The sequence below is a fragment of the Leptodactylus fuscus genome, chromosome 8 (assembly GCF_031893055.1).
Source record: "Leptodactylus fuscus isolate aLepFus1 chromosome 8, aLepFus1.hap2, whole genome shotgun sequence".
Classification (NCBI taxonomy): Eukaryota; Metazoa; Chordata; class Amphibia; order Anura; family Leptodactylidae; genus Leptodactylus; species Leptodactylus fuscus.
The window spans coordinates 62501604-62525833 of record NC_134272.1 but is presented as its reverse complement, the minus strand read 5'-3'; the positions used below and the strand labels follow the sequence as shown (position 1 = coordinate 62525833).

At 40.2% G+C, this 24230-nt stretch overlaps 1 protein-coding gene across 1 annotated transcript; it reads left to right on the top strand.

The window, feature by feature from the left end:
* Positions 1-18505: 18505 nt before the first annotated feature.
* On the top strand, positions 18506-22243 carry NEUROD1 (neuronal differentiation 1). The gene is made up of 2 exons (XM_075286101.1): positions 18506-18647; positions 19846-22243. Exon 2 carries the CDS (start codon positions 19854-19856, stop codon positions 20922-20924), a length of 1071 nt encoding a protein of 356 aa, XP_075142202.1. The 5' UTR covers positions 18506-18647; positions 19846-19853; the 3' UTR covers positions 20925-22243.
* Positions 22244-24230: the final 1987 nt, after the last annotated feature.

The following is a 24230-nucleotide window of genomic DNA, read 5'->3' as shown; positions in this document are numbered from 1 at the left end:
CTGCCAATGGGTCTCTCTTCCTTCTGGAGGTGATATTCTGGTTTGCTGATGGCTCTCTCTTCCTTTTGGAGAAATTATTCTGGAAAAGACTTTTATTTTAAACAATGTTGTAAATAAAGATGAGAAACGATGGTAAAATAATTGGATAAGGATATCTACCCCAACATATGGACAACACACCAAACCATATAAATAAAATCAAGAGAACGTACATGTGAGAAAATAGCAATCAACAACACCAAGACAGTGAGAGGGGAAGACAACAAAGGAGAAGGGGAGAAATGGGGAATATAGGGGAAAGTAGGGTCAAAGACCTTGTAGAATACAATATGTATCCCAATATGACCATCATCATGCAAAGCCTCCACTTTATGAGTCAGGAACTCCATGCTACGAATGTCCTTCACACGAGCGATAAGCTCAGGACCAGTAGGAGGGGAGGATTTCCTACCTGTCCAAGTATTAATGACAGGTTTTGTCATTAGGTTTCATGAAAACCAGGCAATGATCTAGGGAGCTACCTTCCAAAAGGTGGCACTAGAGTAACAGTTTTCCTTTTCCGTCAAGAAGAACTTATTTGCTTATTCCATTCTCTGGGCAGACAAACCAACAACATACTCCCTCTCTTCATTCAGAATACATGTATGCCCAGCCAGTACATTTATGCATGTGTCTGGAGGGTCAGGAGGAATAGCTATTTGGAGCTAATGAAGTAATGGAGGTTTATATGCACCTTAATTCTAGTAGAAACGGGACCTCTAGAGGCATGTACTACAGCTAGGTTCAACACAGGGCAGATGTGTCCTTCTTTTGTTTGTCACCATCTGTCCCAATATTCATAGACTGTCATAACAATAATCATCCCATAGGGACATATACATGACAATCCTAAAGTAAAGGCTTGGACAGTGCTGTGTTATATTATATGTGTTCATCCAGGCAGTAGTGGATCTTGCCTGAACAGGTAATTCTTTAACAGCACAACATCTAAGCTAACATCTCTCTGTGGTGTTTGGAATTTTCTATATGTAACATATGGTGTTATGTAAAGAAACTAAATACCTAGGATGAGTAAAAGTATTATATATTTCATAAGTTTTACATGTAAAACTGACCTAACATCTGTAGCATGGGATGTAATGGCATAAAATATAACACCAATGTACTTTATTGCAGTGAAACCATATTCTATGTCACGACAAATGCTACTTTATCTGGCAATGTGATGGATGAGTCTGGGTTTGGCGAATGCCAGTAGAACGTTATCTGCCTGATTGCATTGTGCCTACTGTACAGTAAAGTCTGGTGGAGGAGGGATAATGCTATGGGGTTGGTTTTTAGGGGTTGTCCTAAGCCCCCTTGAATCCACTGAAAGTAAATTTTAATGTTTCAGCATACCAAGACATTTTGGACTTTGTGGGGCCAGTATAGTGAAGGCCCTTTTCTATTTCAGCACGACTATTCCAGTGAACATAGCAAGATCCATACAGACTTGGTTGACCGTTAGGGTGCGTTCACACAATGTAACGTTCCACATGATGTGGCACGTATACGGCGTGTGAGCGTTTGCGCGCCATAAACGCTCCCATTTATTTCAATGGGGGTTAAGATCGTATACACCGCATTATTTTGCAGCCGTGATTTTGCGGCTGCAAAATCACGGCCGCAAAATAACGCAGCCTATACGATACTCCCATTGAAATCAATGGGAGCGTATACGGCGCGCAAACTCTCACACGCCGTATACGCGCCACATCACGCGGCACGTTACATCGCGTGAACGCACCCTTAAAGTTACTTTAGCATGGAGGCACATGACTGGCCTTCACAGAGTCCTGACCTCAACCTCATTGAATACTTTTGGAACAAACTGGAACAGAGAATATCAGGTAAGCCTCATCATCCAGCATCATGGTCTGACTTCACAAATGCTCTTCTGGATAAATGGGCAAAACCTCCGACAGATACACTTCACTGTCTTGTAGAAAACTTTCCCAGAAGAGTGAGGCTAAGGTCCTACATAGCGGGCCGCAGCGAAAAAGCACTGTGGGGAAAAACGCGGCAGATATGTATTGCGGTTTTTCCTGCAGAAGGTCCAGAGAGGTTTCCTCTGTGGACTTTCTGCTTCAATAACACCTATAGGGAAACCACCAGTGTTTCTGTAGGTAGAATTGACATGCTGCAATTTAAAAAAACGCTACAGTTTGGAAAATCGCATTTCCACGAATGCCATGAACACATTGCAGGAACTGTGGCGTTTCTGCAAGATTTGATGCCACATGGGCCCCCCGGCCTAAAAGCTGTTTTAACTGCAAAGGGATCAACTCCCTATTAATGTCAAAAGAATTAGAATAGGATGTCATGAAGGTCCCATACTTTTGTCCATATTATGTACCAAAAGCAGCATGATGAAACTTCCTGCATATGTCTGCGGGCTACATTGTGTTCAATCTATTGCTACATATCATGTAAGTTATACTTTGTTACTATTAAAACCTACCATTAAAACTTTTTTTTTTTTTGTGGATAAGACGTCGGAATAGACTTTAGAAAGGCTATTCGTCTCTTACCTTTAGACGTGGTCTCCACTGCGCCGTACCTTAGAAATACCGTTTTTTACCGGTATGCAAATGAGTTCTCTCGCAGCGATGGGGACGGGCCCCAGCATTCAAACAGCGATGGGGGAGTCCCCACCGCTGCCAGAGAATTGTCTCTAGCGCCACCTCCTTCTTTGTCCGCAGCGTCATCTTCAATGTCTTCTTCCGGCGCAGGCTCGGAACTTCTAGGTGTTGGGCCTTAAGCAGAGCAGACTGCACAGGCGTACAGGCCACGGGAAAATGGCCGCTAACAATACTGTTTCATGACACACCATTGTGTTCAGTAATACCTTTGAAAAACAAACATTTTTCTTCTTTTTCTTTTTTGGTTGAAAAAGTAAAAACAAATGTAATAATAATTTTTATTATTAAAACGGTTCCCTATTTTGGTTCAGTTATTTTGATACTAGATATGCATAGACTTGTGTGAATGAGACCGCTACGGTGATGGTTTGCATTTTACATGGGCAGTGCTTTTTAGTTCTTCTTTATTTGCACTTAACTTTTCCACTTGTGAACATATATATTTTTGTTATTTAATATGTCATTCAGATGTTTATGACAGACCTATAGGGGTCTTTATTATTTTTGTTTTCATTTTAGTTTTCCACTATAAGGGTGAGTTCACACTACGTAAACGGCAGCTTATTCTGAACGTAAAACACGTTCAGAATAAGCGGCGTATAAAGCAGCTCCATTCATTTCTATGGGAGCCGGCATACGAGCGCTCCCCATAGAAATGAATGGGCTGCTTTTTTCACTACGAGCAGTCCCATTGAAGTGAATGGGAAGTGCCCACGTGTACGGCTAGCTCTGCTCATGCCAAGCCATACACGCAGCGCTTTCCATTCTGCTTTATACGCCGCTTATTCTAAACATATTTTACGTTCAGAATAAGCTGCAGTTTACGTAGTGCATGAATGCACCCTAACTGGGACATCCATAGGAGCCGCAGTTACATTGAAAAGCAGTCGCCTACAATGGAAACAATCACTAGTAGCGCTGATGTGGCAGTGCTAAGACCCTGAAGCTCTGCCAAACCAGGGGGTATCTAGTAACCATGTGAATGTTGTGTTCTATAGGCTGGAAATGTAAAGGGAGAAACAGGTACAAACCACTTCAGTCTTCTGTCTCTGATAGGAGCTTTAACCTGCGCTGTACACTTACAATGGTGCAGGTTTAAAGCCCAGAAACAAGTATGATACAAAGTTAAAGGGGTTGTCCCATCTCAATGATCCTATCTATACTGGTAGCTTATGTAAAATGAACACTTTTCCTAAATAGATTGCTTTAGAAATGCTGCTTTGTTTTCCTGCTATGTGACGTTAATCCTCCTATTGTTTACACAGTGTTTCCACAATGCCTCACCTTTGTGATAGGACAAGTGATGTCACGCTTAGTTCAACTAATTGCAGTTTGCTGATAAACCCGAGTCTGTTATTTCTTTGTGTAAACTGTAAATGCGGGAGCTTGGGGCTGGTTGTCAGGCAAGTAAAACACGTGGAGCTTGGTCTTCAGGTTCACACTTGGTGCTTGTTTTATTTGGTGCAGATCACAACAGTTCAACACAAATAGCTTTCCTCAGCATAAAGCAAAATAAAGTAAACGGCTTACTTTAGCCACAAGGTAGTAAAGTCCATACACTCAGCAGGCTGGCTCTTGTAGTCCTCCACACAACAGAGTCTTTGGGTCCTCAGCTTCTCAATAGCAGCAGGAACCAGGGAAGTGAGACACACCCAACTGTTTGGACAGGGTTTAAGGCTCCCACTGCTGCTGTTACAAAACCCGTGATAGAGCTTCGGGCCCGGGTCTACAATTAAGCCCCAAAACCTGGATATGGATTTGTCCATCACCAAGTGGAGAGGAGCCATCTCAATGGGATATATCTCCCCTCCACAACCATTCCCACCGCCTGCCTACAAAACACAGAGATAACACTAAGCCTGTTCTGTACAAGCATCTGCATATTATCTGATCTGTGTAAGTGTTGTGATACTTCAGTGTCCCATTCAGAAAGCTGGTGGGGGGAGATATACAGAAAATCAGAAGAAGAGACAACAGGCAAACTGCTTAAACAGGCAGATGGGAAAACCCCTTTAAGGTTTTATGTACATATATTGATACATAATATAACTATGGGTTCAGTGTGTCACGGATTTTACTCTTTATTCATCACATATCCTTTCACAGAGGAATCAGTGAATCTTTTGTTCTAGGCAAGGAAGGAGGCCAGCGGCCACACATCGGACCTCACCTGGCAAGTAATTATGCACCTGAAGGAGTTTGTGGAGTTCGAAATGCGTTGTGAAGTAAGTTTTTGTCCAATAAAGGTTATATATTTTATTCATCTTGTCGACCCTCCAATCTGTAGATCACAGAGTGCAGACGTCCATCTCTAGCCGTTGGCCTCCTTCCTTCCATTACTGTCTGGTCCTCGGTGACCAGTCTGTGGATTCTGCAGCCACCTCACCCTCTATGCTTCCATTGGTGTTGTGACTCATTCACAACACCTGAAGGTGAGGGACCAACTGGTCCATTTCTCTGTAGATTTTTATTTCCAACATCCATTGCAAACTCATCTACACTAAAAGCACGCTCAGTGTTCTCCCCCTTTTTTATTCTAGGCAAGAACACAGTACTCCATGTTGGTTCCTTATGATGGCAGACAAAATACCTGCTGACCCGCAAGAAGGATCCATGCAAGATCCTGCAATGTGCATGAACACTAATTTGCATTAAGTTATTTTCGCATGCATGTGATGTAAACTTTATACAACCACTATTCTTCTATTTCTATATGTACTTGAAACAGGTCATGGGTACTCAGAAAGCTTACAGTTACGTATGGATAAAAAAGTGACATAGGTTAAATTGAATTAAAAATGTAGGTATAACTTTAGATTTTAGATGTGACAAAGAAGACGTGAGAACAAAGGAACAAACACAGGACAGACTGTACAGAATATGAGTCTAGGTGGGCAATAAATGTAAATTCTGTCCTAGATAAGCGGCAAGTAAATGACTAGTAAAAAATATGTATATATTCATCAGCATGTGCATGTGTATACATTAGTGTCTGTGTAACAAGCGAGTGTCTGTGGGTGTGTTAGGGAGACATTGTTAAGTGGACCTCGAAGTGTTTACAAAGAAGACTTTACAAGCAGGTGCAGACAGCAGGTGCTTTATACCGGCACCGAAAAAGGTAGATTTAGCCGGTGATCTTAGTAACATGTTAAACGTATTGACTGCCGAGCTGGGGCTGTGTGATTTGCCATGCCAAAATCATTTTTACAGCATGATGTGCAATGTGAAAGAGGCGAAGAATTAATCAGTAGAGTAACTAATTAATAAAAATCTGCATTTTGCATAAGCAATTAGGACAAGGAGAGGGCAATGAAAGAGGAAGTTTTATTCATTTAATCTCACTACCTATTCAAGCGGAAAAATCCACCAGGGCAGAGAACTGAATCCACGCCTGGAAATTCTTCCTTTTTGATTAGTTAAAGGGATTGAAAGGTCAAATTATCAATATTTAATTCAAATGTAAATTCATTTGTTAAAGAGGAAAGCAAATGTTTTTTTATGTACTAGCTTGACAACAGGGGTCTACGCATCTAAAACAGCCTATTCTACAATCACAATAAGACAGCGTATAAAATGGATAAAAATATTCATCCAAATGACACATTAGTAAATTATGATCCAATTGTGCATTCAGTTAGTGCAAACCCTATAGCGTACATTATTATTATTTATAGAATGCCATGGCAATGTATATATAAGAAAGATTTGCATACATAATACAAAAAACAAGTACCATAAATATGAATAAACATAAAGGGGTTGTCGCATTTTGGACACTTATCTCCAATGCACAGGACAGGGAATAAGTGTCTGATCAGTCTGACAACCCGGCCCCCCATTGACAGGATACCCAAAGTCCCCCTAAAGCCTCACTTGCGTGACTGGTGCTCTATTCACCGCTATGGGACTGCTGAAACTGTAATCTCTGCCAGCACCCTCAGCCCCATAGAAGTCAATGGAGCGCTGATCGCACAAGTGCTTGGGTGTTCGTATGACAAAGAGGCTTTAAAGGGACTTTCGGTCCCCCAATTACTTGATCAATGAAGGACTCAGCTATTTGGCCCCAGTGATTGGACTTGTATCTTTTGTACAGCGGATAGGGGATAAGTGTCCATAATGGTACAACACTTTTAATGACCACCTGGTACAGAGGGAGAAAGGACGCTGCCCAGAAAGCCTTACAATTAGAGATGAGCGAGTAGTATTCAATCGAGTAGGTATTTGATCGAATACTACGGTATTCGAAATACTTGTACTCAATCGAGTACCACTCGCAGGTTCGAATGGAAAAGTTCGATGCAGAACCAGCATTGATTGGCCGAATGCTATACAGTCGGCCAATCAACGCTGGTTCTTCTCCTACCTTTAGAAGTCTTCTCCGTGCAGCTTCCCCGCGGCATCTTCCAGCTCTGAATTCACTCTGCCAGGCATCGGGCCTGGGCAGAGCCAACTGCGCATATCTGCTTGTAGTGCGGGCACGCGCAGTTGGCTCTGCCCAGGCCCGATGCCTGGCAGAGTGAATTCAGAGCCGGAAGATGCCGCGGGGACGCTGCACGGAGAAGACTGCTCAGAGGATCCAGCCCGACCCTCACTCGTGGACTTGGTAAGTATAATTTGATCGAACATTGCCTACCCCTGAAACGAGCATTTTCCCCCATAGACTATAATAGGGTTCGATATTCGATTCGAGTAGTAGAATATTGAGGGGCTACTCGAAACGAATATCGAATCTCGAACGTTTTACTGTTCGCTCATCTCTACTTACAATCTACAAGGGAAGGAGATAGAAGACACTAGGTGACAATAGAAGCTGTTCAGATGTAGCAGCAGGGAGATTGTAGGTCAGTTTTTCACGTTGCTGTTATAAATTGTGGTCACGTGGGACAGCTTCATGTTTTGGAATAGCAAATTCCAGAGTATGTGTGAAAGAAATCTTAGAGATATTTAATTGAAAAGCATAAAAGAGGAGAGGAAAGAAGGAGGATCAGAGAGGTATGGAGGGGCAGGTAAAATGGATAAAAGGGATTGGCCATTGAGGAGACAGGTGGAAGAGAAATGAGTATTATCCAGGTAGCAGAGTTGAAGTGGAAGATGATGCTAAGCTTTAAGGCCATCAGGCCATTGGTGCTGAAACTAATGGCACCGATATTACTACAATCGGGGTAGATACCATAAAAGCCATTAGGTTTCCAGTGGTATATAACACTGCTAATGTCAGAGGACATGAAAGGTCTTCTTTAAAGGGATTTTCTAGGATTTAAGTATTAATGAAGTCATCGATATTATACTGTGTTGATCCAATAATTAGCACCCGTACAATCAACTGATATTGGGGACCTGCAGCTACTGGAACTGGCACAGTTGTAATGTAAAGTTGTAATGTGAAGTGTAACTAACCCCCAGAAACACTAGAGGACATTGACTTTGGTGAATATGGCAGATGGTGTGTCAAGTGTGGCAGTCCAAGTGTGGCAGAGCACTGGAAAAACAAAAACCCATTTTTGATGGTACACAGAGGTCACTTGGCTTGCAGAGTTACAAGACATAGGAGAAGCTGAACAACACATTTATAAGGAGCCTGGAGTGGAGTCTGAGATGGGAAGAGTGTGCAATACTAGAACCTAGTGAGTAGACAGTGGGCTTTTACTTGTGTAAGCAGCTGCTATACCTTCTTCACATATTTCACCTGAAAGGCAGACTCCTATTGTATTGGCCAGTGAATGGTTAGGACCTTACTAGATCTCATTTCTATAAAGTGTTAAGCAGTTCTTCTTCTTTCCCAAGTTCCAGCCCAGAACTCTTCAAATTTTACTTGGTTGTTGTTACTGTGTCCCCTACCTGTACATGACAAAGTCAAAAGCAGATATCTCCATATACTCCATAGTGCCCGTGCCAGGTTACTACAGCTCAACTCCCATTCACTTGCACTTTCACTCACTTGCTCCCACATTATTTTGCATACATTAACAAGACAAATAACCTACACTTCTCTGACATAAAGCAAGGACTCATACAGTAACATCAATAAAGAAAGCAGAAAAAGGCTACTGAGACGTAAGAATGGAAAAAATTGCTGGTCAAGTCCCAAACATCCCTGATCATTAAGGGGCTATTATTTCAGAAAGCAGTGATCATGAGGCAGATTTCACCTCAGTGCCAAATTTCATTCTGAATCTGCCTCACATTGTAATCAATGGAAGGCAGAGGCCAAAGCAGGATGATGAAAAAATAAGCGTCCTGCTCAATCTTGTCACAGATTCTGCAACTGATTCAGACTCTCTGCTGGTCCATTCACCAGAGAATAATCAGAGAGTAAAAGCTACGTCACCAGGGGTCAGAGAGTCGGAAGGCCACCTCAAGTTCCTTTTCACTTTCTGCCAAGTGAACGGACCATCAAATACAGTTGAAACCACAAGTTTACATACACTATATAAAAAGGCACATGATGTTGCCACCCCTGTGTGTCACAGTTGGGGTCGTGTTCTCAGGCTTGGCCATAATGACCATTGTTACGTTTGGAGGAAAAACGGAGAAGCTTGCAAGCCTGAGAACACCATCCCAACTATGAAACAGAGGGGTGGCACCGTGGCAGCATCTTGTTTTGGGGTTGTTTTGCTGCAGGAAGGACTGGTGAAATTCACAAAATAGATGGCATCATGAGGAACATTATATTGCAAAATCTGAAGCAACATATCAAGACATTAGCCAGGAAGGTAAAACTTGGGTGCAAATTGGTCTTCCAAATGGACAACAACTCGCAGCATACTGCCAAACGGGTTAGAAAGTGGCTTAAGGATAACAAAATCAATGTTTTGGAGTGGCCATCACAAAGCCCTGATCTCAGTCCTATTGAAAATTTATGGGCAAAGCTGAAGAGGCAGGTGCGAGCAAGGCGGCCTACAAACATGGCTCAGTTACACCAGTGCTGTCAAGAGGAATGGACCCAAATCCCTACCAATTATTGAGAGAAGCTTGTGGAAGGATATCCAAAATGTTTGACCCAAGTTATACAGTTTAAGGGCAATGGTACCCAATACTAATGAAATGTATGTAAACTTTTTACTTTGCAAAAAGTAAAAAATAGCCTTAAAATTCTCTCTCATTATTCTGGCATTTGTCAAATATAAATAATTTTAGTAATTCTAATTGACCTGAAATGGGAAAGTTTTATTCTGATTTTATGTCAGATAGTGAGACAAACATGTTTATATAGTGTATGTAAACTTCTGGTTTCAACACGTGTTAATACACATTTAATTCCATAACACTCAATATGATGTACATAAATTCTGTAACAAATACATCATACAGTACATCCCCTAAGCTAGATGTGACTAGTCTCATGGTATTTATTTAACAAGGGCTGGAATATGTACGAGAAAGGTTATAGCTTCTTGGTATACAAGTTATTAAGTGTTACATGTATGGTGCCTATACTTATACTATGCTATAGAGTAAATGCAGTAATTGTCACATACTATTGTGATGTACACTTGCAGCACTTCTGATGGAGTTGTGGTCATGTGCTGACTGGTTGGGATCCAGTAATACAATATATCCCTGACTGCATTTTGGTGCTTTAGTCTTAGAAGATGCCCTGGCTGATACAAAGTACTGAATATGCCCAAGCCTGGTGTAACATCTCTGCCTGTTCGGGTCTCTGCGCCACCCTCTGCTCGTGTGCTGCGGCGTAGGAGGCGTGTGCAGTTTGATAATTTGCTTAAAGTTTTTAGTTGCACTGTGTGAACACGGCTCTAGTTCTGTGATTGTATTTGTCTTCTGCCCTTGTTGCCTCTGTCCATTAAGTGGTTAAAATTTGTCTTCCCTGTGATTGACAGCCTGCCTTCCTGTCAGGTTCAGAGCGGGTTCTTCCTCCCCTATTTAGTCTTTGCTCACATTCACACTGGTGCCTGTTATTGCCTCGTGCTTGCTGGCTTCTTGTGCTGTTAAATTACTTGTACTCTTATCCTTGACCTCTGGCTTTCCCTACTGACTATTCTTTTAGACTTCGATTTGGCACTGCATTGCTCGACTGTTACTGGACCCTTGGCTAGCTGACCTCCCTTTGTTGTTGTCGTATTGTCTGCGTTTTGTGTGTCACATATACAGGAAGGGACCGTCTTCAAGTTGCCGCCTATTACGTAGGATAGGGCCTGGCAAGAGGAAGGGACAGTTAGGGGCTTCAGCTTAGGGCTCACTGTCTCTTGTGCCTCTTCCTCCAGGGTTCTCCAGCAGCTTCTGGGGAATTGTCATCTAGCAATTCCCTAACACCTGGTAAATCAAACCCTTTAAAACCCAAGCTCTGGATGTCACAGGGTGTAAAATATATCATTATACTGCTGATAAAAGCTCTTGTTTTAATGCAGAATGACTTTTGTTGGGACAGCACTGAAGATCTACTAAATCTATACAGCTCCCATTGAACTCAGGAGCATCTGTACACATCTGTACACATTAAGCTCCCTCTAGTGGTAGATCACAACCTTTTCTAGTTAGATGGACAGATTTCAGCCACTCCCAAGGACTGCAGCAAAATTGTATTTATAAACTGAGATAACTTTGGCAAATCAACAATATGTGCACAAAACCTTGGGGTCCAAGTTGGATCCCCCAGAAATCTGACATCTCTGGAGAGATAAATGTCTTTGATAGCACAACCCCTTTTGTTTCTTAAAACAGAACTTGCACATCTCCGCATTTGCTCCATATCAGCAACAGCTACATAATGTAACCAGCACACAAGTCTGGATTGATAGGTAATTTGATGTAGAAAAAAATGTAAAGTCATGTTAAAAGGCTTCAGTAACTTCAAGCTGACCTTCAACGTATACAAGCATTCTAGCAAGACAGTAAGTAATGAGTGCAATGTCATATACACTGAAAACTGCAAAAATATCATAAGGCTTGTGCTTTACAGTGAATTAATACTTACAACTCACAAGGATGAAAATACACAAATATAACATTACTATTAATGATTCCTCATAGTTCATTGGATCTACCATATCATTTTTGGTACGCAGAGCATAAGAACCTAGTTAGGGGGCGTTCACACTATTGCAGGCTGGGTCTCCGTTTTATTTCCCTGGGGAAACCGCATAGAGGAAGACTGCCTGGCAGTCAGTTTTAAAACCCATTCTTTTTTTTTTTTTATGTAGATTGTGAGCCCCATATAGGGATCACAATGTACATTTTTTCCCCTATCAGTATGTCTTTGTTGAATGGGAGGAAATCCACGCAAACAAGGGAACAACAATCTCCTTGCAGATGTTGTTCCTGGTGGGATTTGAAACCTGGACTCTGGAGCTGCAAGGCTGCAGTGCTAACCACTGAGCCACCATGTTGCTCCTTAAAACCCATTCACTTGAATTGTTTTTTAATGCAAACCACTGGTGCATTAAAAACCGTATGTAGCCTTAAAGAGGACCTTTCACCACTTTTGGGCACATGCAGTGTTATATACTGCTGGAAAGCTGACAGTGCGCTGAATTCAGCGCACTGTCGGCTTTCCCGATCTGTGCCCGGTGTAAAGAGCTTACGGTGCCGGTACCGTAGTGCTCTATAGTCAGAAGGGCGTTTCTTACCATTAGCCAGAGACGTCCTTCTGCCTCGCGGCGCCTATCGCGCTGTGCTGTGGAGCGGTGAGGAACGCCCCCTCCCTCTGCTCACACAGCTCGTCCATAGACGAGCATTATCAGGAGAGGGAGGGGGCGTTCCTCCCCACTCCACAGCACAGCGTGATTGGCGCCGCGAGGCAGAAGGACGTTCCTGGCTAACTGTCAGAAACGCCCTTCTGACCATAGAGCACTACGATACCGGCACCGTAAGCTCTTTACAGCGGGCACAGATCGGGAAAGCCAACAGTGCGCTGAATTCAGCGCACTGTCAGCTTTCTGGCAGTATATAACACTGCATGTGCCCAAAAGTGGTGAAAGGTCCTCTTTAAGGGCTCATTACTGATCACTTGGTATAAAAAGTTATTATGTCATATAAGTGCATTTGACATTAGATAGTAGATAGATAGATAGATAGATAGATAGATAGATAGATAGTCAGATAGATGATAGATAGATAATAGAGATAGATGATAGATAGATGATAGATAGATAATAGAGATAGATGATAGATAGATAGATAGATAGATAGATAGATAGATAGATAGATGATGATGATAGATAGATAGATAGATAGATAGATAGATAGATAGATAGATAGATAGATAGATAGATAGATAGATAGATAGATAGATAGATAGATAGATAGATAGATAGATAGATAGATAGATCCCTCTTAAGCACTGTGAAGCTGGATCCCTCCTCCTGGGCTGAGCTGTCCCCTCTCTAGTGCTGAACTCTATTCACTCCTTGCCGCAGCACTATCTGACTTCCCAGATACTTAGAATGTTATACAAAGAGGAAATGTGAATTTATAAGCCTCATAAATGTATTCTGAGAGTTTGCAGTGATGTGCAGCCTGGTCCTAGCAGTGCTGTGTACTTATCACCTGCCGGCAGGAAATAGCCTCTTGACTGTTACCTGGCTCCTGATTTCTCTTGTACCTTGTAAATGTTCCTGTGAGATTGTGCTGGAGCAGATGTCAGGCCTGATCACTGAATAAACACGATGTGCACTGCAGCCCTATAATATTCTACACTACATACAACTCTACATCTATAGGGTTAAACTGTCCCATCTACTGACAACCAAAAGATAACAGGTTCGTGCCATTTATTGCATTGCACGCATAGGGACTGTATAGCAGGCAGGCGTCAATAGCGCAATCACTTTACCCTATTGATTAATGTGTGTGTACAGTGCTTTACAGCCTCAATTCAACCGTGTGCCCTGTCCCCATATTTACCAATTCTGCTCCTGTCTTTATGGGGGTTTAACAACATTTACCACCCAGAGGGACAGATGAGCTTGTAAACGTGAATCATTTACCAAGGAAAACTCTCAGCATAATAGCTGGAAGCGTTTTGGGGGTGAAATCTATTTTTTTTTCTCCCACTCTCGCAGGTGCAATCTGAATCAATTAACTTAATTAAGATAATGCTGGATATACCCCAGAGATTTACATGGACTACATGTGCCCTGTACATTTTAATAATGGGTGAGCATGGCAATGTACATCTGAATTTCTAATAAGTGGGTGATTTCCTTGGGGAGGGGGTCGCTGGTGGTAAATCTTGTGCAATTAATAAATATGGTTTAGGATACAAATGCATATATTGGGACGATCCCTACTGGATTTGTTGCTTTACACATTTAGTGGTAATTACAATGATGTTATGATTAGTAAATCCTTGCATGGCCTGAAATCTATTGACATCATTGACTGTTTTTTTTTTGTTGCAGAGATTAAAGCCCTGATCAATAAGGGGTTAATAGGGATGGCAGTTTATTGTCGGGACATAGTTCTGGATTAGTGGGGGATAGATGGCTGCCCCACAATCAGTTAGACCAGGGGGGTAAATAAGTGGCAGGTTGCCCGCAGTAGTCAGTTGGGATTTAGAGGGGGTCGGTTGGGCCAGGCTACCCCCTGGGGGGCTCACCCAGCCATGAAAGAGGCTTTTGTTAGGAGCGTGTGCGGCTCGCGTGTCTCTCTCTGGACAGCAGTCAGGCTGGAGAGGCTCAGAGAGGGGGGGAGAGGGATGGATCAGTATTAATCCAATAAATAATGGCAGATTGCTCTATAAATAGTGGCTGGGGGGGAGCAACAGTCTGTAGGCTTATGAAACCTGTGGAGGAGCAGCTGTTATGGAACTACAAGTCCCAGCATTCCCTGATCACATGAGGCATGCTGTCATTTAGAGTCCAGTAGTGATGGTTACAGATTTAGTTACTAAAATAATAAGTAGTCGCTATTTGGGGTCTGAAGGTGGCTGCAACCTGTTGCTCGGTGAATAGGGCGAATGGTTAGCATACATGTATGCTGACACTTGTAGTTCCACAATATTATAATATAATATATATATAATATAATTAGTGTCTGATCTGAAGACAACATCAAGCACTCTGTTATAGAACCTGAAACACATCTGCAGAAAACACACTATCACATATCGTGCGATTTCACGTCTAGCAGAGATTGCACTGGTATAATATCGTGATATCATATTGAGGTTTTTTCACAACTATATATAGTTGATAAGATATCAGGAGATGTTTGTTAAGCTATAGAGCTGAATAGTGTATTCTGGAAGATGAATGGGTTAATCTAGCAACCTGCTTCTCTAATAAGCATAACGTTGCATGTTGTGGAACTACAAGTCTCAGTATAAGTAACCATGTCACTTTAATGACTGTATCTGTTCTATATACTCCCAAACAACCCTAGAATAAAATATTCTCATTGGCCTGAGATTATAAATTATATTTAAGTATCTTTTTCCACTACAACTCTAAGAATCCTCCATATACAGTATATAGGATATAAAATATAGGATGCTTGGACGAAACTTGTCATTCCATGGGCATTGGGGCAAATAAAACTCTTTCAGTTGTCTTTGGGGGACTACAAATCCCAGCAGAAAACCCATCTCTGTACACGAATTCTCCAGTTCTACTTTTTTTGCGATCCTGTTGTTATCCTCTGACAAACCTTGTAGGATTCTTTGGAAGTGTTTCCTGTTATTTAATATTTTTTTTTTAAAGAAATTCATTTTTTTTGTTATTGTTCAATAGTTTATTCTGAATATTTGATGCTTGTTTGATATGTGTGTGTTTTTTTTTTACATTGTAGCATTGTATGCAAGGACTTTTATTTGGGGGGTGTCTTGCAGAACCTGTTGAAGTTCACTATTAGGCTAGTAACATATGGTTCTGGCAGTTAGCGGGTTAACTGTATTTAGCCCAGAAAGCAGAGGCTAGTAGCCTTTGACCTAGACTTGTGTTGATGACTCATCTACACAGATTTATTCCAGCCCCCCCCCCCCTCCTCTCAGCTCCATACACACCATCCAACACCCACTACCTGTTTAGCCCATCTGTCGCTCTCAGATGTCTGTCAGGCAGGCACTGGAGGATACAAGTCAAGTCTCCATTACCAGACACTCACAGGGTGCTTGTACCTATAAGAAGAGGAATAATCCTTTCCATAAAATCATGGCCGGACATGACTGGGTTAATAATGTCCCTACCTTTTCTTCTAAGTATTGACTTGGATTGATAGAGACCTGAAGTCATCCCTGTAATCTTCTTATGCTGCATATCTAGTAATACAGAACATGCCCCAATCTTTAGGTAGGTCCACTTGAGAGCATTTGCACTTTAATGCATTGGAATAGGGCATTGTTCTGGATAATCCTCATAAAAGGTTTGACTCTAAGTGCAGCTTAAAATGGAAATAAACCAGTGTGTATTAAATCAATAATAAGCAAATTGGGAATGTGAAAAGGCCTTTCCCCTCCACACATCCTAGGAAGAGGCGACAAGCTGACAAGTGACGTGTATGACCAGGGTTTTGTTAGGGCAGATGTAGCGGAGCTGGGTTTGTTAGGGAACTTTTTGGGACTGCAGCTCTTATAGAGAGGTAATTTCTCTGCCATAAGATTATCAATCGGTTCCTATGTAATATCACTGCGAGTGTGCCAAATCACTAACACGGCTCTGCTACATCTACATGTTAAAGGTCAATGGCATGTGGGGTGTTATTTAATGGGGGAACAATTGTAATGTACTTGAGGTAGTGATGGGTGGAGAGTATCAAAGACTTCTACCCAGTAGAAGAACCGCAGATTGTCAATTTCCCTATGCATTATAAGATAGATAGATAGATAGATAGATAGATAGATAGATAGATAGATAGATAGATAGATATAGACAATAGATAGATAGATAGATAGATAGATAGATAGATAGATAGATAGATAGATAGATAGATAGATAGATAGATAGATAGAGGAGATAGATGATAGATAGATAGATAGATAGATAGATAGATAGATAGATAGATAGATAGATAGATAGATAGATAGACATATGTGTACTGTTCCTGCACCTGGAGAGGTGATATAGGTGCTAGTTTACTGAGAGTACCAATCCATGTATGGGGTTGTAATAATTCTCCTTATGATTCTATATAGAATTCCCTGTGTAATCCATTGGTTGATATTGGGGCTGTGGATACTGGTGGAGTATTCTCTAGTGTCTCCTGATTAATTACCTGACTGCATCTAATAACATAATTAGTTTCACTGGAAGCCATTAAATGTCGTCAGGATAGGATAGGCGCCTCATAAATACAGGGGGAGATGTGAACACCTGAGAAAAGTTATAGGGATATACACAGACTGGTGTAGACAGGACAACAATGGCAATGTCATGTCACATACATGTTATAGACTGTCATATAATAGCATGTCCTGCTGATAATGATGATAACCTCTGTATAAGGTGCAGAGGGAAACAGTAAGAAGATAAACCAAAAGTCCAAGAATACTCAGGGAGATGAACCTTGTAAGACCGGTAGTTTTACAGAATGGAAATCTGAGATTTCTGAAAATAAACAGAAGGAGATGAAGGAAAAGGAAGAGAAAGATAGTAAAGAAACTGAAGATATGACAAGAGGAAAAGGAAAGAATGGAAGAAGAAAGTAAGGAAAGTAGAGAGGAAAGAGAAGTAAATAGAAAGTAAAGTAGTAATAGTGAGAAGGAAAGCAAAGGAAGGAAAGAGGAGAGAAGGAAAGAAATAGAAGGAAAAAAAATGAAAGGCAAAAGAAGGAGAAGAAAAGTGAATGAAAGAAAACAAAGGAAGTGAGGAAAGGAAAGTAGAGAGGAAGAAAATACAAAGCAATAGTAAGAAGGAGATCAAAGGAACGAAAAGATGAGAAAAGGAAGGTAATAGAAAAGAAGGAGGAATGGAAGGAAAAAATGAAAGGGAAAAAGGAGACTGAAAGAAAAGGAAGGAAGGGGAAGCCAAGAATGGGAAGGAAAGCAAAGGAACGAAATATGACAAAGGAAGGAGAAGAAAATGTAAGGAAGGGCAATAAATAAAGGAAAAGAAGAAGGAAAGAAATGAGAAGAAAGAGTAAAGTGAAGGAAAGACAATACAAGAACATGAACGAAGGAATGGAAGAGAAGATGAGATGAAGAAGTAAAGGAGAGAGGAGAAAGTGATACAAGTGGATACAGGGAAGAGAAGTAAATGACTAAAAGACCAAGGCAAGGAATGGGCGAGGATGAGGAGCAAACCTGGGTAAGAATATTTGGAAGAGGAAAGAGAAGACATGGAAGAGAAGGGAAAGAAGAAAATAGAGAAGGGAGCAAGGAGGGAAATAAAAAGCAAGAAAAGTAAACGGGAGGGATGAGAAAGAACAAGAAGCTCTTAGAGAGGTCCAATCCATGAAGTAGGTGAAGTGCGTGAAGTGTCGGAATCTGTGCCCATGAGGTGACCCAGTGGTGGATGAGGGGCGCCAGTGTGAGCGGGGGGCGCTGTGACTGCCGCCTCCTCCCTCTCTCCTTCTGTCACGTCTTGTGAACACAATGCGCGGGGAGAGGAAGGGGTTAACCCTTGTCCTGCGGGTACAGCAAGCAGGTCCGCAGAATGTGTAACAGGCGACAGATGGCCACAAAGAGACGGGACGTGGAGAGAGGGGAGCGCGGAGAGAGCGCAGCCACAGAGGAGGGAGCGCCGCGCTATACAAACCCAGCGCGTCACGTGACGCCCCGGGCCGCTTGCCTGACCATATGGCGCGTGCCGGGGAAAAGTTACTGGGCGGGGCCTGAGGCGAGGTGCTGCGCGTGCGCGGAGCATCCCACTATCATAATCTATGTGAGTGCTATCCCCTTACCTATCCTCCTCCTCCTCATCACTTGTCTCTTATAAGCGTCACTGGAGCCGCTATATAACCCCCTGAGTCTCATCACAACCCCCAGAAATAAAGAAAAAAAATCACTCCAGCACCAACAACTCTGCATTGTATCCACTGGAGAGGTTATGAGACTAAGGAGGCTCTAAAATAAAGGTAAGATGCTGCATCCTCTTACAGCTCTGTTCAGACCTGGTATTGTAGGCTGCATATTATGCGCTAAAATTATAATAGTATACAAAATGACAATGATTATTATTATTTCAATAGATTTTCAGTTATGACAAATGTATACTAAGTAATTGGTCACTTATATGTACTTGTAACTATACATCTATATATCTGCTTACATATATATATATATATATATATATATGAAAATGTATATGTATGTGTATATCTACTAGATCATATATAGATACAGTTTGTTCATATTTCAGGAACTTTAAAAATCAGTTCATAATTTTCTTGAGACATTTTGTATAAGTTTATTACATCGGCTACCTGTTACTATTATACTTTTATACATCAACCTTATCGTCCTTTATTCATTTATTACATTAAATGCATCAGATTATAATAGATTATTATTAAATATTTACTTATCAAGTTTATGTTAAAAGAAAAAAAACACCCCAAATTTTCACCCCATTCAGTAAACTACAGATGGGAGATGTTTGTAATAAGGATCTGACTCGCACCTGATCCCTTCTCCTCAAGGCGCCTGCGCCGCATCAGATATTTCTAATGAAGTTTTCTTTGTGTGATTTTATTTTATTTTATGGTTTTGTAGGATAAATTCCCTATCTTCCTTTATTGTGGTCTGATCTTGAGTTGTATATTTAATCACCTAAGTCATAACGTCCTAATCTACTTATTGTCGGTATAATACCCACCGAGTTACATAACAGTGCTTGGGGAGAAGGATCTTCTTATAATGTTGCTTGGGGAGAAGGATTTTATTATATTCTTGAGTAAGAAAAAGGATCTTTTTATAATGTGGAGTATGGAGAAGGATCTTATTATATTCTTGAGTAGGGATAAGGGTCTTATTATAAAGTTGAGAAGGGAGAAGGATGTTCTTATAATGCTGAGTAGGGAGAAGGATTTTATTATAAAGTTTAGTAGGGAGAAGGGTCTTATTATATTCTTGAGTAGGGATAAGGGTCTTATTATAAAGTGGAGTATGGAGAAGGATCTTATTATAATGTGGAGTATGGAGAAGGATCTTATTATATTCTTGAGTAGGGATAAGGGTCTTATTATGAAGCTGAGTAGGGAGAAGGATCTTATTATAATGGTGAGTAGTTACTACTAAATTGTCGCATTACCCCAATGTGTATTTCTCCTGCAGATTCAAAGATGACCAAGTCCTATCGAGATAATGGGTTGATCATGACCGATGGCCAAGGCTCCAGAGGTTGGGTAGACGATTGTCTGAGCTCTCAAGACGAGCATGACCTGGAGAAGAAGGAAGAAGAGTTAGACGGCATGCTTAAAGATGAAGATGAAGACTCTTTAAAGCACCACAATGGTGAGGAAATTGATGACGAGGAAGGGGAAGAAGATGATAACGACGACGATGATGAAGATGATGATGAAGATGATGATGACCAGAAACCTAAGAGACGTGGACCCAAAAAGAAGAAAATGACTAAAGCCAGGATAGAGCGTTTTAAAATGAGGCGCATGAAAGCTAATGCAAGGGAAAGAAACCGAATGCACGGTCTGAATGCTGCCCTGGACAATTTACGCAAAGTTGTCCCCTGTTACTCCAAGACACAAAAGTTGTCCAAGATCGAGACTTTGCGCCTGGCTAAGAATTATATCTGGGCGCTTTCTGAGATTCTAAGATCTGGGAAGAGTCCAGATCTGGTGACATTTGTGCAGACTCTTTGCAAAGGCTTGTCTCAGCCTACCACTAACCTAGTAGCTGGGTGCCTTCAGCTCAACCCTAGAACTTTTCTTCCAGAACAGAACCAGGACATGCCACCACATATGCAAGCTGCCAGTGCTTCCTTTCCCCTGCACCCTTATCCCTATCAGTCTCCTGGTCTTCCCAGTCCTCCTTATGGTACCATGGACAGCTCTCACATCTTTCAAGTCAAGCCCCATTCCTACGGCGTTGCTCTGGAGCCTTTCTTTGAGAGCACTGTCACTGACTGCACCAGCCCCTCCTTTGATGGTCCTCTCAGCCCTCCTCTGAGTGTTAATGGGAACTTTTCCTTCAAGCATGAGCCTTCTGGGGAGTTTGATAAGAATTATGCCTTCACCATGCACTATCCTGCTACTATAGCTCAAAGCCATGGGGCCCTATTCTCCAGTGCTGGAGCACGATGTGAGATCCCTATAGACACCATTATGTCCTATGATGGCCAAACACACCATGAAAGAGTGATGAGTGCCCAGCTTAATGCCATCTTTCACGATTAACTCTTGAGAGATCAAAATGATTGACATTGATGTAATTATATAGTACTATCATGTTTACAAACTGTAGCCCATTGGGTACTTTTGCTGGAAAGTGCAAAATGTTCCATCACCCTATTAAATCTCTACTGCCTGTAAACCTTAGGACTGGATATTCCTATTCACCTGCTGTATTATTATGTATATATCGTACCCTAAGCTCCTCTAAATCTCAACTACCCATAACTATATCCATATTGTGTTATTATTTTATCTGGCTACAGATAAAAACCTGAAAAATAATAATAATAATGATAATAATAATAAAAGCAATAATTAGGATCTATGCAATTTTTAACCGACTAGTGGGCCAATTAAAGAAATATATAGAATTCTATTTTTCAACCAACCTTTTACTACTAGTTGTCGTAAAAAAAACCCATGGCTGAATTATTTTGTGGTGATTTTTTGTACAGAATTTTTAAGGACTTTTTTTTATAATGTGAATTTCCTATTTTAAAAACCATGCAGCTCCATCGATTTTTTTTATAAGACGAGGAAGTAGAATTATATCTAATTTATAGAAAAAATAAAATAAAATAAAAGATTAATAAAAAAAATAAAATAATGAATAATGTAAAACCAGCAGCAAAGTGCTTAGAAAGTTGTGTTGCCTTAGAAGTTTTATCACTCAGATCCGTTATTAAAGCTACACAAGGGTTTTCTACCAAGGTCGGTCCTTTAACACAATGCACATGGAAGAGTTAAATGTGGAGATCGTGTCTGCAGGGTGCCAGGCTCTGAATTATTACTGATAGTCCTTTACCAGTCTCGTTTAACTCTTTAATCTCCAGTGTTAGATGGAACACAGGGTGCAAAGTAGTCATGTGAGATCTTGGTAGTAGTAGTAACATTCCCATTATTGCACTGCACAAGTCTTCATATAAAGTCTCACTTTATCCAGATACAAGCTGCTTGACTATCATGCACAGATTCTACATTCTATTAGTATACAGTGTTTCTAGACACATGGCTGTTGCAGTTTTATAGAGTCACAATGGATACAATTTCTATACATGTAACTTATTGCAGTAGTTGAAATGAATACAACCCCATTTCGAAATCTGTACTTAGACTATTAGCTGCCGCATGATGTTATTAATAATAATGATGATGATAATGATGATGATGATACATTTCCAATCATTGCTGTCTGAACTGTATTTATTGCTGGTTCAATTTGGAATTAATTTGTCCTGTTATACTGTTTGTTTCCCTGTATACAATGATGTATCGCACAGATCCATGCAAACCCATTATTCAATATAAAATAGTATTCAACACTTCAGTCTACTGGTGCTTTATTATTCTTCCTGTTATCCTACAGGGAATATCTCCAACTATTCTAGTATTTGGTTGAATTTATAAAGAAGTTATTCCAGGTGAGCTCGATCATGCAAACTTCTATGATCTATCTATCTATCTATCTATCTATCTATCTATCTATCTATCTATCTATCCCATATTTATCTATCTATCTATCCCATATTTATCTATCTATCTATCTATCTATCTATCTATCTATCTATCTATGTATCTATCCCCTATCTATCTATCTATCTATCTATCTATCCATCTATCTATCTATCTATCTATCCCATATCTATCTATCTATCTATCTATCTATCTATCTATCCCATATCTATCTATCTATCTATCTATCTATCTATCTATCTATCTATCTATCTATCTATCTATCATCTATCCAATTTCTTTCTTTCTTTCTTTCTTTCTTTCTTTCTTTCTTTCTTTCTTTCTTTCTTTCTTTCTTTCTTTCTTTATTTCTTTCATTATCTATCTACTTACAATATCTATCTATCTATCTATCTATCTATCTATCTATCTATCTATCTATCTATCTCTCTATCTATCATCTATCTATCTCATATCTATCATCTATCTATCTTATTTATCATCTTCCTATCTGTACACTATTCTATACTAATTATTTATTTATTTATTTATCATAATGTTTTCATAGCTATTCTTAATTATTAATAGTATTATTATTATTATTATTATTATTATTATTATTATTATTATTATTATTACAATGGAGAAGATAGAGCATTGAGAATAAGACGGTTCTTGTTTTGTATTTTACATTAGTTGTAGGTTTATACTTTTTAAAGACGAATTTCTCATTGAAAACAAACAATTTAGCTTTATTTATCAAAGTTTTGTTTTATCTGAAGATTTCTGTCATCTTTCTTATGACATTGCTTTTCGTATACATTCTAGAATATGGATGAACACTTGTGATAAGGAGTAAAACTAGTGAGTTATTCGTTAACAAGTGATAATAATATAGGCAATGGTTAATGTTTCTTTGTAATGGGTAGCAGAAGTGAAAGGTAGTGTTATGAATCACTGAGGATAATAATAATAATAATAATAATAATAATAATACTATAGTTGTTATTATTGGTATTTTTATAGTTACTATTATTATTGTTATTATTAATATTTAATAATTAATAATAAAGTTCTTATTTTTATAGTTATTACTATTATTATTATTATTATTATTATTATTATTATTACATTTCCTACTACATGACAGGATTGCTCCCTACAAGTTGCTGAGTGTTCCTGCCTCTTACATTGTCCCCTCTGGAGACATATCATAATTGCAGAGTTCCTGCATTAGTTATTAACCCTTTCCCTAGACCCAGGGCTGTGATTCATGTCCCTGTGACTATAGGAATACACATTATTATGAAGATGCACATTCATTCATGTTGGTGTCATTTGTATTAAAGCAAAACTACAGCACCAAGTGGTGGTGTGTCAGGGAAGGGGCATCCAGGATGCCACCATCTTTTATTCAGAGTAGGGCAGGCACAGATGTTCCTTCTGCAGGGGAGGATTTAATTTATGAAAATGATATTGTTTATGCATGGCTGCACTGCAAAACACAGGCTGCTCCCATCTGAGAGAGATGCCACAACCAGGGCTGTAGTCAGCACTCAGGAGAGCACTGTGTCCTGACTCACATTAGTAATAGGAGAGAATCACTGAAAAGGTGATTATTGAAGATGATGGCAGAGGGTGCCATGACTTGGATGCAACTTGGTATATGCATGTAGTACAGGTGTTCAAGCTGCTTGTAGAGTACATGACAGCTATGAGGACATGAATTGTCATCATTATATATTGTGTACATATAGAGCTTTTATGTTTTTATTTAATGTGCTACTAGATACATAGGGACCCAATCAATACCCACTAGTAATAATAATAGTAACAAATGATTCACATCTATGAGTT

Excerpts from the sequence above, each read along its gene's own strand:
- NEUROD1 (XM_075286101.1), top strand. The coding sequence starts at position 19,854 with ATGACCAAGTCCTATCGAGATAATGGGTTGATCATGACCGATGGCCAA.